Source organism: Tursiops truncatus, chromosome 3 (assembly GCF_011762595.2).
Source record: "Tursiops truncatus isolate mTurTru1 chromosome 3, mTurTru1.mat.Y, whole genome shotgun sequence".
Taxonomy (NCBI): Eukaryota; Metazoa; Chordata; class Mammalia; order Artiodactyla; family Delphinidae; genus Tursiops; species Tursiops truncatus.
In genome coordinates this window covers 154185253-154204794 of record NC_047036.1, presented here as the reverse complement: position 1 = coordinate 154204794, position 19542 = coordinate 154185253, and the positions used below count along the sequence as shown (strand labels likewise).

The following is a 19542-nucleotide window of genomic DNA, read 5'->3' as shown; positions in this document are numbered from 1 at the left end:
AGTCACAGCATCCTTTCTGCTGCTTTCTGCTCATAAAGACAGGCCTTACTGGCCACCCAGGTTCAAGGGTCAGGAATATAGATTGGTGGGGGGCGCAACAGAGGAGTTGCAGAAAACATCATGTATAGCTTTGGTTTTAACATAAGGGAGGTTACTATAAGGAGTTAATGCTGTACATAGTATTCTTTGAGTTAAAATTTTATCCTGGAGCTTTCTTCATTTCATTACATATTCATTCTCTGCATTCTTTGTTATGGTTGCATAGGGTTCTGCAATATGGCTATAACATGACTGATTTAAATATTTCTCTATTGATGGACCCAATTTTCCTGTATTTCGAAGGAATGGCTGCACTTACACTAGAGTGGATGGTGGCAGACTAGGGCTCTCATTCACTCTCTCTGAAGTGCTTTATTTCTGGACAAAGCCCCTGACTTTGAGATTTTGAGGGGTCTTGGAGCCCCTAGTTCCCCACAGCAGCAGAGAATTTTCCCTGAAATACTGGACCTTTTCACCTCAGTTTGGGGGAAGAAGGAGTCAGAGTTATCAGTTAAGGTCACCACTTTAGAGATACAGGTCTCTTTTTTTTTTTATTACTTTGTACCCAAAGAACTTTGTTGATCTTTGTCAACAATTTGATTGTTGAATAAATAAATAAATAAATAAAACTTCAGAATATTCCCTTAAATTCTGATTTTTAGTAAGTTTAGAAGGTGATGGGGTTATTTTTCTTTTGGTTTGTTTGTTTGATTGATTGCTGCTTTAAGCTGGTTAACCTACTGATTGTCAGGTTATCCTAACAATCCTATTGTTTTATCCTGAGATAGGAAGGTAAATACCCTGAATTTTAAAGACTGTAAGGTTTGTGGAAAGTGCGAAAAGTTATTTTTCACTTAAACTGGTACATTTTATTTCGATCAGGTTGGAGTGATCGATTTTTCTCTCTACATTAAGGATGTGCAGGATCTTGATGGTGGCAAAGAGTAAGTTCTGTATTGTATGCTGTTCTTCACGTTTTTAATGAAATTCTGGCAAAGAATGCTCCTTTTTTAAAATTGAGGTATAATTGACATATAACATCATTATTAGTTTCAAGTGTACAACATAATGATCTGATATTTGTATATATTGCAAAATGATCACCACAATAAGTCTAGTTAACATCCATCACCATACGTAGTTACAAAAAATTTTTCTTGTGATAAGCATTTTTAGGATCCACTCTCTTAGCAACTTTCAAATATGCAATACAGTATTATTAACTACAGTCACCATGCTGTACATTACATCCCCAGGACTGACTTACTGGAAGTTTGTGCCTTATGGCCCCATTCACCCACTCCCCCACCCCCCCCACCTCTGGCAACCACCAGTCCCTGTATCTGTGAGTTTGGTTTTGTGTTTATTTTAGATTCCACATATAAGTAAGATCATAAGGTATTTGTCTTTCACTGTTTTACTTACATCACTTAGCATAATGCCCTCAAAGTCCACTCATGTTGTCAGAAATGGTAGGATTTCCTTTTTTTTAATGGATGAATAGTATTTTATTATATGAATATACCACATCCATTGATGGACAGTTAGGTTGTTTCCATATCTCGGCTGTTATAAATAATGCTGCAGTGAACATGGGGGTGCATATACATTTTCAAGTTAGTTTTCATTTTCTTTGGATAAATACCCAGAAGTGGAATTGCTGGGTCATTTAGTAATTCTATTTTTTAGTTTTTTGAAGAATTGCCATACTGTTTTCCATAGTGGCTGCACCAATTTACATTCCCACCAACAGTGCACAAGTGTTCCCTTTTCTCTGCATCCTGGCCTACACTTATTACTTCTTGTCTTTTCGGTGATAGCCATTCTAACGGGTATGGCGTGATAGCATACTGTGGTTTTTGATTTGCATTCCCCTGATGATTAGTGATGCTGCATCTTTTCATGTAACTGTTGGCAAAGAATGCTACTTTTGTTTTTGTGTTGTTTGATTTTTTATTTTTTATTTAGCTATTTTTAATTACAGTGGTAATACATTCCTATTCCCATTGTTTAAGGAATTAGGCTCTGTGGAAGAATAGAGAGTACAAGGCAAATTTCCCCATTAACACCATCCCCTCGTCTCCATCTCAGTCCCACTCCCCCTGCTTCTTCAGAGGAAGCTACTCATGCATGACTCCTTCCAAGCCTTTCTTTACTGCCTTGCAGGTATATATTTTTTGGTAGTGTAATTTGCTTTATGGTTTGGATGTAAATGGAAAGGTACTATTATATATTTAAGTTGCCACTAGACTTATTCTTTGATCCTACTGTGTCTTGGGTGTCTTTTCATGCCACATTGTAGCTCTACTTCATCCTTGTTAACAAGAGCATTAAAAGAAGTTATCCTGGAAAAAAAAAGAAAAGAAAAGAAAAAAAAGCAAACAATGTATATAACATGCTACCATTTATGTTATAACAAAAAAGACATACATCCATATTTATATGTTGTACTTCCATATACATGGATCATTTCTAGAGAGGCACATTGACCTGAAAACAAGGCCACCTGTGGGGAAGAGGTCAGGAGACAGGCATGGGAGGGAGTTTCACTGTAAACCCTTGCGCTGTGTTTGAATATTTTACCACGTACATCTGTTACCTGTCTTTCACATGTCTTTGTAATGAGAACTCTTCCTTCTCAGTGCCTTGGCAGTGCACCTTACCAAGGAAGGGACCAGCGGGAATCCCATTAATGCTTCATGCACCCACAGTACAAGGATTCACTCACTTGAAATTTAAAATACATTCTTAATGTCAAAAAGAACTGGAAATAAACTGATTATCCACTATTAAGGGAATACAGTCAGCCTTTCAACCTGCAGATGTGGAACCCACAGATACAGAGGGTCAGCTGTGCTATGCCATTTGTATAAGGGACTTGAGCATCTGCAGATTTGGGTATCCACAGAGGTTCTGGAACTAGTCCCCCGTGGATACCTAGGGACATCTGCAATTGAATGAATTGTAGAACATCTGAAGTATTCCACACTATGTATTATACAGACATGAAAGAAAAACAAATTTGACCTACTGTATAGTAGATTTAGAGGGATTTCCACAGGTATTATTGAGTGAGAAAAGTATAATACTGAGAAGTATATATATCCCATTTTTTTAAAACCCCCAAATTCTCTAATATATATTTTAATTGCATATACTATATGTAAAAATATAGATAGATATTATGATTATATACACATAGGATACTCAACAAGCTATCAGTATGTGTTACCTGGGAGAGCTATGTAAAGGGCAGAAAGGTAAAAAAAAAATGACTGCACTGACCAGCAAATCCAGCACCTGTGGCATGAACCTGGGTCACATGATCCCATTTATGTACATATGTATGTAAAGAAATTGGTGGGAGGAGCCTAACTTTAAAATGATAAAGTCTTTTTTGCTTTTTTTATAAAGATGTATGAAGTTTCATTGTGTTGTGTTTTTGCTTTTTGCTTTTTTTTTTTTGGCCATGCTGCACAGCTTGAAGGATCTTAGTTCCCTGACCAGGGATTGAACCTACCCCCTTGGCAGTGAAAGTGTGGAGTCCTAACCACTGGACTGCCAAAGAGTTCCCAGAGTCTTTTTTTTTAACCCAGACTAATCAGCTTTGTGTTTTGAAGAGTCTTGTGGTCTTCTTTTCTGAGGCAGCTTCTTTTCCTTCAGTATAACAAGGGCTGCTTCATCTCCTAACTGGAGAGCCATTTACATGTGGCTTTTGGTGTTTCTCCCTTGCCTGCCAGTGGCTTTCTCAAATGCTAGGGGAGAGATGGGAGGAGTGTCTGCAGGGAGGCTCCTCTCCAGGCAGCCTGTTTCCAGTGTGTCCCATGTCTTCCTAGCCCGCCTTGCTGGTTCACTTAGGACCGTGCAGACATTACTAAGCTCTGACCATCTCTTGGTTTCCTGATGACATTGGTACTCCTACAAGGTGACTGGAAGGTTGGGGGACAATTAAAAGTATTAACCCTGAGTAAAAAGAATTTCTCTCTTTTTATGTTCTTTTTAAAAGGCATGAAAGAATTACTGATGTCCTTGATCAAAAAAATTATGTGGAAGAACTTAACCGGCACTTAAGGTAGGACTCCCTCCTTTTTCCAGTGTTGCAGTTCATTCTCAGTGCCCGATAATTGCCTCATGGAACCTTTTTGAGTTGCCATATATTTATAACTAACTTTTTTCCAAACCAAGAAAAAAGGTTGTCGTTCAGTGCTCATGTGTACAGACTGTAGAAGTATGATTTCTTGATAAAGAGCTTTGGGGAATCCTTCGATCTTTTGTTCTGTCTAGTTATGCAAATTAGAGAGTAATAAATTAAACCTCTCCACCCCTTAGCCCACCGCAGCTTAGTTGGAAATCACTGCATGGGAAGCATTATTGCTGCTGGGAATCAACACACATCCCTCCAACGTTCTGGGCAGGAAAAAGGGGTTGAAAACCACTGGGCTAGACCTTTGAGAACAATTCAGTAGTGATAGCAGGTATCTTTATCTTGAATTTTCATTTTAATTGGAAAGCTACTCCTGTGTTTCATGAAACACTAGTTGTTGCAGGTTTTGATGGAGAATGGATGGAGATTCTCAGCCTAACATGTTTAGGAAAAATAATTCTCTCTCTGAACCCTCTTTAGAGAGTACACTGTGCACATTAGCAGTTCTCTGCGGGAGCAGCCTCTCCGGCCCCCAAAGCCAATGAAGCAGGCAAAGGAGCTAGTGTGTTCTTCAGAACATACCTAGGGTATGCTGCTCTGAGCTTTCCTGAGGTGTGATGCTGGCTATTATTTTGAGAGTGAGATTCTTAATCCATGCTTAGTTTATTGAGAACTTTTATAAGGAATAGATGTTGAATTTTATCAAATGCCTTTTAGCATCCATTAAGTTAATCATGACTTTTATCCCTTAATCTATTGATGTAATATAGTTTATTAATGGATTTCTTCATAGGGATAAACTCTACTTGATCATAGCTTTAATAATTTAGTCATTCTCTTAACATGTAACTTAACATAGTTGTTCCATAGTTTCCCCTCTGGCATGGTATCAGGGTTATGCAGCTTCACAAAATGAATCAGGAAGCTTTGCCTTGTTTCTGTGCCTGGGAACACCTTCTATTTCGTGAGCATTATTTGCTCCTTGAAAATTTGAAGCTCAAAGCCTGTATGGAGGCAATACTTTGCCAGCTTTTCAGTTTTTCCTTAGCTGTTAATTCATCTAGCTTTTCTCCTTGTGAGGATATATCTTTTTTGGTAATTTATGTTTTCTAAGGAAAAATAGAAATTTTGTTGATATTTTCTAAGTTATGTAGTTCGTACAGAATTGAAAATGGCATACTCTTAAAACTTGTAATTCCTTCCATATGTTTTGTTTTGTTGACTTTTTCATTTTGTGTCAATTTGTATTTTTATTTTTCTCCCACCCAATTCTTGAACCTTGGTTCATTAGCCTTGTCAGGTTTGTTTCTTGGTACCCCCCTCACCGGCAAAAAGCCCCAGTTTTTGGTAGTAGGGTCTGTTGCCTAAAAGTGCAGGCTCTGGAGCCAGACCACCTGGGTTCATAGGGGTATGAAGTTAAGTGAGTTTTTCGATATAAAGTTATGGTTTCCTCATCTGTAAAACAGATTAACAATAAGATTTGCCTCACAGAATTGTGGGGAGTTGACGCATTTAAAGTGCTTAGAACAAACAGGGCCTGACATATTGTCCAAAAAGAAAACTACTACTATTATTGTTGTGGTTATTATTATTGTTGTTTGTCAAGTCTACATTAGCTTTTACATATTTTTCAGTATGAAAGTAGTGCATATTACTTAAAGAATATGTGAAAAATGGGACAAAGTGTAAAAAAGATTTAAAAATCACCTTTGATCCTACTACCCAAAAGTACCAATATCTTGTTATGAATATTACTTTAGATATATGACTGCCGGTGCGTTTTGGTTCCCATATATTGTGTTGGGGGAAATGCTGTTTTCTTTCCAGTTGGCTAAACAAGAAATGGATAGCATATTTGGAGAAAACATTGAAAACTTCTCAGTAAAAAAAATATATATACACACACACACACACACACACACACACACACACACTGCTTACATATATATTTAGAATTCTCATCTATGAGTTAATTGGAGACCCTTTGACTCTCCATTTCATATAGGAAATCTAGGAATCTCTATTCTCATTGTTTACAGATTGGGAAAACAGTCAGCTTTTATAAGTTCACATTTACTTAATATTTTCTTTTTTACAGCTGCACAGTTGGGGATCTTCAAACCAAGATAGAAGGGCTGGAAAAGACTAATTCAAAGCTTCAAGAAGAGGTTTGTAACTTATTGAAATTCTTAAAGCAGAATGACCCAAGAAGAGAAATGGTATGGTTGGTATATCTGACCAGAGCTTCTCACTGGTAGGAATGGGAATTGCTAACCTTGGGTTGAGCTGCACACAGGACAGACATTCTCAGAATTTCACATCCTCAGAATGTCCATGTTCTGCCCTGGCCGGGGCTCCCATGAGCCAGTGCAACGGATCATGAGCCAGTTCTAAGTGACTTAGGTTTTATCACCTCACAGTGGTCCAGTAGAAGACAAGTCCTAGTTGGAAAAGCCCCACTCCTTTTGTGAACGTGCTATCCTCTTCCTCTTTTCCCACCTTTCCTATGATGTAGTGTGTCTCCCGGCTGCCCAGAAGGCACAGGCTCTTTTATGGGGTAAAAGTACCCTCGTCCCCCCTTCCGTGTCTCGGCCTCTCAGGAGCTTGGAACCAGTCTCCCCACAGTGTGGTCTTTCTCTGCTTTCTCACTAGGAAGAGAAAGAATGAAAGGACAGGAAGAAGGAGGGCTGAGGCTGAGGAAGAAAGCTTGCTGCCAGCTGCCCGGCAGTCTCCTTGGTGGACACATCTTGTCTCCTGTTAGCAGGAGGGGGGTTGCTCAGCCTTTCTGAGGCTTTCCACAGGTAGCGGTCCCTGGCTGCTCGACCCTCCCCACCAAGTCTCACTGGGAAGGAAGAGGGCTGTGAGGGGGGCCGGAGAGTGACCCCCCCCCATGGTGTGGAGGCAGGTTACAGCCGAAAGGAGAGTCGCAGAGCGCACCTTTGTAACGGAGGACCCAGTTTAAAGCTCACTTTAAACTTCCTGCGCCCTCTTGAGGGGGCAGGCCCAAACAGCTTTCAGGAGAGGAGCTCAGATTTGTAACAGGAGAAAGAAACTCAAAAATGGGCCTCATGGGAGAGACTTCATCACACTTAGAGCTGAAGGACTCGAATTCACCTGGGGGGTGGAGTGGGCCTTTGGGCCTCACTTTGCTCATCTCTAAATTGGGTGATAATTCAACACACTTACAATAGTATTGTAAAGATTAAGTTAGATTAATACCACATAAATGTGCCTTGTCCAACACTTAGCATGTGGAGGCACTCAAGGAGACCTTAGTTGATTTTATTTTATTTATTTTTAAAATTTTTTTATTTTATTTATTTATTTTTGGCTGCGTTGGGTCTTCATTGCTGCACACGGGCTTTCTCTAGTTGCAGCAAGCAGGGGCTAGTCTTTGTTGTGATGCAGGGGCTTCTCATTGCGGTGGCTTCTCTTGTTGTGGAGCACAGGCTCTAGGCGTGCAGGCTTCAATAGTTGTGGTGCGCGGGCTCAGTAGGTGTGGCTCGCGGGCTCTAGAGTGCAGGCTCAGTAGTTGTGGCACACGGGATTAGTTGCTCCGTGGTATGTGGGATCTTCCTGGACCAGGGCTCGAACCCGTGTCCCCTGCATTGACAGGCGGATTCTTAACCACTGCACCACCAGGGAAGTCCCCTTAGTTGATTTTAGAAAAGCAGATTCACTCTTTGTTCTCCCAGATGAGGTGGCATGCTTTTTTTTTTATTTATCATTTTTATTGGAGTATAGTTGATTTACAATGTTGTGTTAGTTTCAGGTGTACAACAAAGTGAATCAGCTATACATATACATATATCCACTCTTTTTTAGATTCTTTTCCCATATAGGGCATTACATAGTAATGAGTAGAGTTCCCTGTGCTATACAGAAGGTCCTTACTGGTTATCTGTTTTATATATAGTAGTTTGTATCTGTCAATCCCAATCTTCCAATTTATCCCTCCCCGCCCTTTACCCCCTGGTAACCGTAAGTTTGTTTTCTACACCTGTAACTCTATTTCTGTTTTGTAGATAAGTTCATTTATACCCTTTTTTAGATTCCACGTATAAGCAATATTGTATGATATTTGTCTTTCTCTGTCTGACTTACTTCACTCAGTCTGACAATCTCTAGGTCAATCCATGTTTCTGCAGATGGCATTATTTCGTTCTTTTTTATGGCTGAGTAATATTCCACTGTGTATATGTACTACATCTTCTTTATGCATTCCTCTGTTGATGGACATTTAGGTTGCTTCCATGTCCTGGCTACTGTAAGTAATGCTGCAATGAACATTGGGGTACATATATCTTTTAGAATTATGGTTTTCTCCGGATATATGCCCAGGAGTGGGATTGCTGGATCATATGGTAGCTCTATTTTTAGTTTTTTAAGGAACCTCCATACTGTTCTCCATAGTGGCTGTACCAATTTACATTCCCACAAGCAGTATAGGAGGATTGCCTTTTCTCCACACCCTCTCCAGCAATTATTGTTTGTAGATTTTTTTTTTTTTTTTTTTTTTTTTTTTGGGTTACACGGGCCTCTCTGTTGTGGCCTCTCCCGCTGTGGAGCACAGGCTCTGGACGCGCAGGCTCAGCGGCCATGGCTCACGGGCCCAGCTGCTCCGCAGCATGTGGGATCTCCCCGGACCGGGGCATGAACCCATGTCCCCTGCATCGGCAGGCGGACTCTCAACCACTGCGCCACCAGCGAAGCCCTGTTTGTAGATTTTTTCATGATGGCCATTCTGACCAGTGTAAGGTGATACCTCATTGTAGTTTTTATTTGCATTTCTCTAATAATTAGTGATGTTGACCATCTTTTCATGTGCTTTTTGGCCATCTGCATGTCTTCTTTGGAGAAATGTCTATTTAGATCTTCTGCCCATTTTTCGATTGGGTTGTTTTTTTGATATTGAGCCGCATGAGCTGTTTGTATATTTTGGAGATTAATCCCTGGTCAGTTGCTTCATCTGTAAATATTTTCTCCCATTCTGAGGGGAGGTGACATGCTTTGAGTGAAAGTCTAATTTAGCTTTTGAAACTGAACAACTGGCTTATTTTTCCTTCAAAGGCAAACAGATGTAATAGAAAATGTACTTCAGAGAAAAGTGTATCTCTCACTTCAGGGTGTGCTCTCTACGTCTTCAGAGAGTAGGATGGGAATTAGCTTATGGTTTTTGCCTGCTTTTTCCCTTGCAGCAACTAGCACCTCCTTTCAAGCCTTAAAGTTTCTTACGTGGGCACAGCAGTTATGTTTAGAAACCCCAGTCCTGGGTTCTGAGTCTGAGTGGACCTAGATGCTGTTGACCAAGAGGAGGTGAGGAGTTCAGTGCTTCAGGGCCCCCCGTTAGTGAATGACGCTAAGAGCACAGCCAAGTATTGAGGGCAAATGTCTGGCTTCTTTCTGCTTCTCCAGCCTCACCTTCTCTCACCAGGCTGTCTCAGAGGCTGGGAAAGGAGAGGTTGGTTGGGGTATTTACTCACCTCTCCTGCTAGCCTCTCCTCAGCAGGTACATGAAGGCACCTGCTCCTGTACACTTTAGCCTAAACTACGTTAACTTGTTCAGGGCAAGGAAGATGTTTTCCTCGGGCACATCTTTAATGGTTTGGTTGTGATTCCTCTCCCAGCTTCTTTAATTCTCTCTCTAGTGGTAAGATATCCTTTTGCTCATTGGCTAGAAAAACTAAAAAGAATGAAGAATCAGGGGGAAAAAAGCCCGTAATCCCTTGGCTAAGTGACAGCTGTATATAGAGTCCCCATCTTTCCTTAAGCTTTTTTTGTTTGTTTGTTTTTGTTTTTCTTAATGATTTTTAACAGTTAAGTTTTTTTCTTTAAACTAGACGTGAGAACTTACTGTATAACCTGCTTTTTTATTTTTATTATATCATAAGTATGTTCTCAAGTCATTAAAAGCTTTTGTAAGTATTTTAATAACTACATATTTCTGTTTTATGCTTTTACTGTGATTTGTTAAACCATTTCTAGTATTGGACATTTAAGCTGTTTCTAATTTGTGTCCATAAATCTTTGCCCACGTGAAGTAGTATGCTATCATTTTTGTAAAACAAGAATATCTAGGGAGGACAGAGATGGCTAGGGGCAGGGGTAAGAGAGATTTTACTGTTTATATTTTTATATCTTTGGAATTTTGAACCATGTGAATGTATTACCTATTCAAAACAAGGATAAAAAATAAAATATCACATATGTGAAAATACATTGTCAATTGTGAAGATGCCAAATGTTAGCTTTTAATTTGAACAGTAAGATTCATTTTGATGTTAAGAAATCTAAAAATCTTTCTTAATCAGCTTTCAGCTGCAACAGACCGAATTTGTTCACTTCAAGAAGAACAGCAACAATTAAGAGAACAAAATGAATTAATTCGTGAGAAAAGCGAAAAAAGCGTAGAGGTGAGAAGTAGGCCTTGCAGCTGGGCGGCATGTTCCCCACTCAGACATGTCCATCAGACATCTCAAGCCCAGAACGTGCAAAGATGCCTTGTTTGACACCAGAAAATCCTGCCGCAGTGCCCTTCCGTGTCACTCTCAGGCCACCCGGACCACTTGGGGTTTCCCAAGTGCACTGCTCCCTTGCCTCTGGGCCTTTGCGAGTGAAAGTTCCTATTCCCTCTTCAGCTTCTCTCATGAGCCTGGTCCCCTGTGGTGCTGCCTCTGGCACCCATCAGTAGGCCTGGACCCTTCTTCTCCCGTGTTTCCATAGCTCTTTGCACCTCCCTCCATTATAGAATCCGCTTACTGTTGTGTAGAATTGCTGGCTTGCAGCTGTCTCACCTGATGACTTGAGAGTAGAGACCATATCTGATTCATCTCAAAATTCACCCAGTGCTAAAAACGTGCTAGATAAATACTGAATGGGGACCTTTCCCACTCAGAACGACTATTCTATTTTAAAGAAAATTAAATTGTTTTCTGCACCTACCTTTTCAAAAATCTATTGGCTTGCTCTCATCCTTCATGTTCAAAGATATTTCAAAATACCTTTAAAATTTTAGCCTTTCTCTATTATGCTTAAAAAAATAGAAATTATGCTACTGTTTAAAAATATATATATGTTATATTTTTAAATACTTTGTAGTTAGCTTGCTTCTGTGAGCAAACCATCCCTCTGGTGCTCTTGTTTGATCACAGATAACAAAACAGGATACAAAAGTTGAGCTGGAGACTTACAAGCAGACTCGGCAAGGTCTGGATGAAATGTACAATGATGTGTGGAAGCAGCTGAAGGAGGAGAAGAAAGCCCGTTTGGTGAGTTTGCGAGCCTGAGTTACCAGAAAGATTCCTCAGTTTATTCCCTCTATGTTACTTCTGTCAGTACTTTGCACACACATGCTTCAACCTGCTTTTAAAAACAAGTGAGTTTTTATACAAATAAAGTTTTTAACATGTGAAAAAAAATACTCGTGGAGTATTCCTCATTGCCACCTACCTGCTTTCTGTTGACTTGATGCAGAGCCAGTGTTCATTGTAAAATGAGGAAAGGGAGAAAACTTAATCTAGTTATGCTCCAGACAGACTTGTCTGCATCTCCCTAACCTATTCTGACCTTCCGTTTGTATTTTCAGCACTGCCCAAGATACAACATCAGTTAAGTTCATTTCTGTGATGTGCTTTAATAATATTTTCCTTATTAATATCCTTTTAAGGAACTAGAAAAAGAACTGGAGCTACAAATTGGAATGAAAACCGAAATGGAAATCGCAATGAAGTTACTAGAAAAGGACACTCACGAGAAGCAGGACACTCTAGTTGCCCTGCGCCAGCAGCTGGAGGAAGTCAAAGCAATTAACTTACAGATGTTTCACAAAGTTCAGGTGGGACTTGGCTTTATGTCCACATCACAACCCTGTTTCCTGCTGCTTGTCTACAGTGGTAGAGCTTGTCACGTGCTGCCTTTCCAGTCATTCTTTCCGCAGAAGGAGAGAATAGACACATCTGTGAGGGCCTAGTATTTGCAGACCTGGTCCTAGGCCATCTTACATGTTATTGCATTTATTTTATTTGAGTCTCCCGGCAGTCCCTGACAAAAGTTTATAAAATGGGGGGAAATGTAAGTGACAAGGTAAAATCAAATGGCTAAGTCACATGTCCCTGGTGGCACAGCTAATAAATAGAGCTGAAAACTGAACTGTGTCTCTTGAATCTAAATCTGAACTTTGCCTGTCATACGTTCACTGTCCCCCTGCTGTCTGTTTCTGTCTACTTCAGGTACTAATTGTTTGCCCCAAGAAATGGAGAAGTGGATTAAGGATATTAGTTAGTATTGCCTTTTCAAGCTTTGCCAATAAGTTAATCTTGCTGAGTCTCCAAGATCACCTCCCTCGTCATTTCAGAGTGGTCAAGGGGAGCTAGCCCAGAAAGAACCGGTCACGCCAGAGTTTGAAAGACAGCATCTAAACACTGCAACACTTTTCTTGCCCAGAAGCTACCCAGAAGGGTACCATTCTGTGTCCTCAAAGCTTTTCCTTTTTTGAAGTTCTCTTTCCTATTTTATTGCCGAAACAGTCCCACTTCCTTTTCCATAGAGTGGTTTCAGTCTTACTAGTAGTAACATCTATGTCAAAGATAATGTGAGAGCAGACGGTACAAATAAACTGTGCTATTTTGTCCGTCTTTTTAAAAATTATTACGTAATTAATATTTTTGTAATTGCAACAATGAAAATTGAAGCAAAAAGAGAAAAGGAAGAAAATAGTTTTACCCTCCCAACAAATTATCTATTTTAATTTTTTCATGTTTTCTTCTGGTTTTGTTCAGCATATAGACATACTGTTAATACATGTTAGGGGAAACTAAACTACTATAATAGCTTAAAGCATTGCAGACCAGCAGTTTTGCTCCCCACGGTCATTCAGGGATTCAGACTAATGGCAGCTCCAGCTCTCAAGGCCACTTGAGTTGTCACCATTCTTGCCAGCAGAAGTGGGGAGAAGAGCAAAAGTCCAGAGCCAGGGATTTGTTCTCAAACAGTGAGACAGCAGTTGCACCCACCATTTCTTCCGATCACATAGGAAAGGGCTAGTCAGCATGGCCAGGCTTGGCTGCAAGGGGAGCCTGGGGCTGTTGTTTCTGGGCTGCAGGCCAGGTGAAGGGGAAAGTAGGTGTGGGTAGATGTAGTTGTCACTACAACAGTCAACCCCACTGAGCTACTGGCAAGCCCTGCTTCCTCAGAGTCCACAACCCTGGGTGACGGGCAGCACTCTTCCTCAAGCCCATAGGGCCTGTGTTCCAACTAGAAGACTATCTGTCAGTCACGTTAGCCTGTCCTGCCCAGGATGAACTGGTAGAGCAGAAACAGGATAACCATGATGAAATGCCTATTGGGAAAGAGGAAACAAGGGACACACCTGGCAGTCCCTGGTCCTCGGTGGTCATTGTGTCCTCTGGGCAGGAACCGTGAAGGCTGCTTGGGGTACTGAGGACTCCATTTCTTAGCATGTCTGGCTACCGCTTCTGCCTTCTAGAGAGCATGTCTGCTGACCTCCGTGGCCCCTGAGACCACCATCTTCAATGGCTGATGGGAAGTGGGCTCCCGTGGAGTGGGCTACACAGCTTTGACGGCCAGCTTCTTGCCAGTGTCAGTCTACTGGCCTGGAGGTTGTATAAGGGATCCAACAGTCAGATATTTTTCAGACCAGACTGGTGGTTTCTTGGACAATTCGGTTCCCTCTGTCACAGCCTCTGGTCTGCTTGCATCCACTTGATCCGTGTGTCAGTGACCGTAGTCTGTTATGAGTAAACACAGTTCCCACACCTGCTCCGTTTCTTTGCTCTGTCAGTCTTTCTCATGTCAGTGACCAGTCATCTGGAACAACAGCTTGAGGCATGAGGAAAGCAGCCTACTCCGATCTTCGCTGCAGGATGTCACAGGGCCATATGGCTCACTCTTCAGTCCTCTCTCTTCCTTCTGAGTCCAGAAGCAGTTGACTTTTCTAACCTTTGGCCTCTGTATCCCTGTCCATCTCTCCCTGCAAACCCCTTGCTTATAGCACCTGTTCACATGGCAAACCCCACTGCACATCCTAGCATTCTGGAGCCCTGGCACAGTTGCGTGGATTCCATCTTCCAAGTTTGGGCAAGCGACAGTTTGACTAAATGTTTGCCATAACTAACAAGGGTCACAACATCTGCTTTGACAGCACCAAACCCCTGGCTGCTGAGTCAGCACAGCATACATTGGGTTCCCTGGGGAAGCACCACCCCCAAGTCCGTCTCTGGTGCTGCTGGAATTCTGGCTTCATACCCTTTTCTCCCTCTGGGCTTCAGATGCAGAAGGTTGGGTCAGTCGTATCCCTCTGTTTGGGGCACTATAATAAGACACCCTTCCTGTTTTCTTATTTCCTTTTATCCCCCACCCCGACTCCCATCCTCTTTCCTCTAGGCCAGCATTCTTAAGTGTTTATCTTTTTATTTATATTTGTCATTCTAAAACATGTATCATTTTGAGGACATGAATTTTAATTTACACAAGTGGTATCGTGCTGTGGATCACATTCTATTCCTTACTTTTTCTCCCTCAGTGCTACATTCATCCTCATGTATATCTGCTGTTGGCTTCTTAGTGCAGTTTAGCTTCCCAGCGTTTGTACCCACTGTGTTTTCTTGCCCATTCCCCCGGTGACGGACAAACGGTTTTCCTCCACTGCGCTAGCACAAGCAACACCTTGGCAGCTAGTGTACCCATCTCCCTCTGAAATCTCTCTGGCAGACATAATTGAAGTGTCCTCCCAGCCAGACACTTCCTTTCCTCCTTTGTGTCCTTGGTTTGCATAAGCCCAGCCACACTGCTTTCTAGAAGGGCTGCGCCAACACACGCTCCCTCCAGCTGTGTCCTGTGGTGCCTGTATTGCGAGGGTACAGTTGACTTAATATTCATTTCTCAGTCTAGTGAGCTTGAGCATCCCTTCATGTTGGTTCCCATTTATGCTGCTTTGTGGCTTGCCTATTCATATTTTTTGTCCTTTTTTCTTTTGGGTTTCCTATGTTTTCCTTGTTGATTAGTAGTAATTCCATGTATGGTCTAAATTTTAGTCCTTTACTGGTTTACAGATTGTAAATATCTTCTCCTAGTGTCATCTACTGTCCTTAAGTCCCTATTTTTGATGTAGTCTAATGTGTTGATTTTTCACATATGGTTTGAAGTTTGGGGGTTTTGTTTTAGAACTCTTTCTCATGTCTAGGTGTCAAAGATATTCCACACTAGTTGTCTAAACCTTTCACATTTAGGTTTTTAATGTATCTAGAGTTAACCTTTGTATATGGCCTTACCTAGGGATCCAGTTATCTTTTTCTCCATATAGTAAGCTGCTTAAAAGTACCACAAACTGAGTGGCTTTACAAAAATTTGCCGTCTCACAGTACTGGAGGCCAGAAGTTTCAGAGTAAGGTGTTGGCAGGAATGGTTTCCTCTGAGGGCTGTGAGGAAGTCAGTCCCATCCGTCTCCTAGATTCTGGTGGTTGCTGGCAATATTTGGGTTTCCTTCACTTGGAGAAGTTATCACCTCCATCTCTGCCCTCATCTTCACACAGCTTTCTCCCTGTGTGTGCATGCCTGTGCCCACATTTCCCCTTTGTAAAAGGACACCAGTCATATTGGATTAGGAGCCCACCCTACTCCAGTGTGACCTCATCTTAACTAATTATGTCTGCAGTGAGTGACCCGTTTTCCAAATAAGATCCTGGGTGGTACTGGGGTTAGGACTTCAACATAATGGATTTGGGATGGACACACTCGACCCATAACGTAGGTCAAGCCTGCCTACCTTTCCCCCTTTTTTCCCTCTTCTTTTTTTGATTGACTTATCTATTTGTAAATGTTCATCCTTTTTTTCTTTTTTTTAATTGAAGTATAATTAATTTACAGTATTGTGTTAGTTTCAGGTGTAAAGCAAAGTGATTCTTTTTCAGATTCTTTTCTATTATAGGGTATTACAAAATACTGAGTATAGTTCCCTATGCTATACAGTAGGTCCTTATTTATCTGTTTTATATATAGTGGTGTGTATCTGTTAATCCCAAATTTCTAATTTATCCCTCCTCACCCCTTTCCCTTTGGTAACCATAAGTTTCTTTTCTACGTCTGTGAGTCTGTTTCTGTGTTGTAAATAAGTTCATTTGTATCATTTTTTCAGATCCTATGTGTGATACATGATATTTGTCTTTGTCTGTCTGACTTCACTTTAGTATGATAATCTCTAGGTCCATCCATATTGCTGCAAATGGCATTATTTCCTTCTTTCTTATGGCTGAATAATATTCCAATGTATATAATACCATATCTTCTTTATCCTTCATCTATTTTTTTATATAAATTTATTTACTTTTTATTTTTATTTTTGGCCACGTTGGGTCTTTGTTGCCGTGCATGGGCTTTCTCTGGTTGCGGCGAGTGGGGGCTACTCTTCGTTGCGGTGCATGGGCTTCCCATTGCAGTGGCTTCTCTTGTTGCGGAGCATGGGCTGTAGGCACACGGGCTTCAATAGTTGTGGCACGCGGGCTCAGTAGTTGTGGCACGCGAGCTCTAGAGCGCAGGCTCAGTAGTTGCGGTGAATGGGCTTAGTTGCTCTGCAGCATGTGGGATCTTCCCGGACCAGGGCTCAAACCCATGTCCCCTGCATTGGCAGGCGGATTCTTAACCACTGTGCCACCAGGGAAGCCCCTATCCATTCATCTGTTGATGGACATTTAGGTTGCTTCCATGTCTCGGTTACTGTAAATAGTATTGCTGTGAACATTGAGGTGCACGTATCTTTTTGAATTAGAGCTTTCATCTTTTCTGGATATATGCCCAGGAGTGGGACTGCTGGATCATATGGTAATTCCATTTTTAGTTTTTTAAGGAACCTCCATACTGTCTTCCACAGTGGCTGCACCAATTTACATTCCCACCAACAGTGTAGGATTTATTATTTGCAGACTTTTTGATGATTACCATTCTGACTGGTGTGAGGTGATACTTCATTGTAGTTTTTATTTGCATTTCTCTAATAATTAGGCAAGTTGAGCATCTTTTCATGTGCTTATTGGCCATCTGTATGTTTTCTTTGTAGAAATGTTGATGTAGGTCTTCTGCCCATTTTTTGATTGGTTGTTTGTTTTTTTTGATACTGAGCTGTATAAGCTGTTTGTATATTTTCAAAATTAATCCCTTGTCAGTCACATCATTTGCAGATGTTTTCTCCCATTCCATAGGTTGTCTTTTCATTTTGTTTATGGTTTCCTTTGCTGTGCAAAAGCTTATAAGTTTAATTAGGTCCCATTTGTTTATTTTTGCTTTTGTTTCCATTACTCTAGGAGACAGATCCAAAAAAATATTTCTCTGATTTATGTCAAAGAGTGCTCTGCCTATGTTTTCCTCTAGGAGTCTTATAGTATCCAGTATTACATTCAGGTCTTTAATCCATTTCAAGTTTATTTTTGTATATGGTGTTAGAAAATGTTCTAATTTCATTCTTTTACATGTAGCTGTACACTTTTCCCAGCACCACTTACTGAAGAGACTGTCTTTTCTCCATTGTATATTCTTGCCTCCTTTGCTGTAGATTAATTGACCATAAGTGCTTGGGATTATTTCTGGGCTTTCTATCCTGTTCCATTGATCTATGTGCTGTTTCTGTGCCAGTATCATGCTGTTTTGGTTACTGTAGCTTTGTAGTATAGTCTGATTCTTGATAAAAATTTTAGAATAAGGTATAAATTTCCTTTTTAAAAAATCCAGCTGAATTTCTTACATGAGAATTGCATTGAATTTATAGTTTACTCTCTTTTTGTCCTTTTTCTTCTGTAAGAGTTGCATTTTCTCTAGGTGAACTCCTCAATTCTGTCTAGTTCTTGTTGCTAGTGTGCTGGGTGCCTTATTTTGGCTGCATCCCCTAGTGAGGTCTTGCTGATGTAGAGAAGTGCTTTTGTGCTTTATAGGTTGATCTTGTGTTTGACAGCCTTGCTCACCACCTAGTTCTAATAGTTTGTCTATTAATCCTGTTGATTTTAGATGTAATTGATCATATCATAGGCAAATAAAGACAGTTTAATTTCTTCACTCTCAGGTTTTGTACACCTTATTCTTTTTTGTTTCTTTTAGCATTGGCCAGGACCTCCATGACTACATTAAACAGTAGTTGGAATAGTAAGCAGATTTGTGGTCCTGATCTTAAAAGTAATGCATGTAAAAATTTCTCCATCAAGAATAATGCTTACTAGATGGTTGATATATAAACTTTACTTAGTTAAGGAAGTTCTTTTCTATTTCTTGTTTGCTCAGAGTTTTCCTCATAAATAAATATTGAACCTTATTAAATGTTTTGGGCTTTTTTGCATTTTATCTGTTGTGATAGTCCTGTTCTTTTTCTCCCTTATTTATGTGGCAATTTATACATTTATGTTCCTGGATTCCTGCTTGATTGTGATATATTTAAATATACTCTTGACTCAGTTAGCCAATATGTTATATATAATCTGTGTGTTTATGTACGAGACAGACCTCTTTCTTTCCTTTTACTAGCCTTATTTGGCTTCAGAATCATGGTTGGACTGGTACTATAAAATAAGGTTTCCTGTTCTCTTTCTCTGAAATAACGCTTATAAGACAGAAAGTGTCTATTCTCCAAAAGTTTTGAGAACCCACCCATGTTGTAGGATTCATCTGGGCTGGGCTTTTTGGGCAGAGAGACTATGACTACCATTTCTATTTATTGAATGTTTACTGGCTTATTCATATTTTCCATTTCTTCTCAGACCAATTTTGGTATATTTTTTTCCAAAATGTATCTTATTTTGTTTAGGTTTTCAAATGTTTTTGTTTATAACATTCTTTTGCAGAATTTTTAAATCTCTTTTATTCAGCATTTTCTTTTTGCATTTTTTGTCTTTCTTCCTTATTTGGTCTTGCCAGAGGTGTGTCTGTCCTCATAATCTTTTCAGAGAACCAGCTTTTTTTCTAATATTCTTTATTGTGTATTGTTATTATTTCTTTTTCATTGATTTCTACCCTGACTTTTATTATTTTCTTTCTTATTTCTTTGGGTTTGCTCTGTGGCTCATTTTCAACTTCTGAAATGCATGCTTAGCTCATCTGTTTTATCTTTTTTAATTTCATTAAACATTTTATTTAAAGTTAAAAATTGCCCACAAGTACTGCTTTAGCTATGGCCCTCAAATTTTGATGGAAGCATTTCACCTAAAAAGCATGTTTCTCACATTTGTCATCTCTGAAATCAAGATGCATCTTATGGTCAATGGCATGACATGTTTCAAGTAGCAGTTTTTTCCTTCATAGTGGTATATAAAATTAGGGTGCATCTTCAATATAGTAAAATATTGCAGAGTGTTTTCATTGTCTTT

General features: G+C 40.2%; 1 protein-coding gene across 4 annotated transcripts in view; it reads left to right on the top strand.

Annotated features, from left to right (window-relative positions):
* RUFY1 (RUN and FYVE domain containing 1) overlaps positions 1-19542 on the top strand; it is a 65552-nt gene that overhangs the window by 21152 nt on the left and 24858 nt on the right. For 3 of the 4 annotated variants that reach the window (XM_073802895.1, XM_019937410.3, XM_019937412.3), the window contains exons 6-11: positions 922-983; positions 4046-4111; positions 6282-6351; positions 10495-10596; positions 11335-11451; positions 11850-12017. In XM_073802895.1, coding sequence (XP_073658996.1) covers positions 922-983; positions 4046-4111; positions 6282-6351; positions 10495-10596; positions 11335-11451; positions 11850-12017 — 585 coding nt within the window. The remainder of the gene's footprint in view (positions 1-921; positions 984-4045; positions 4112-6281; positions 6352-10494; positions 10597-11334; positions 11452-11849; positions 12018-19542) is intronic. The other variant, XM_019937411.3, reaches the window with a different exon arrangement.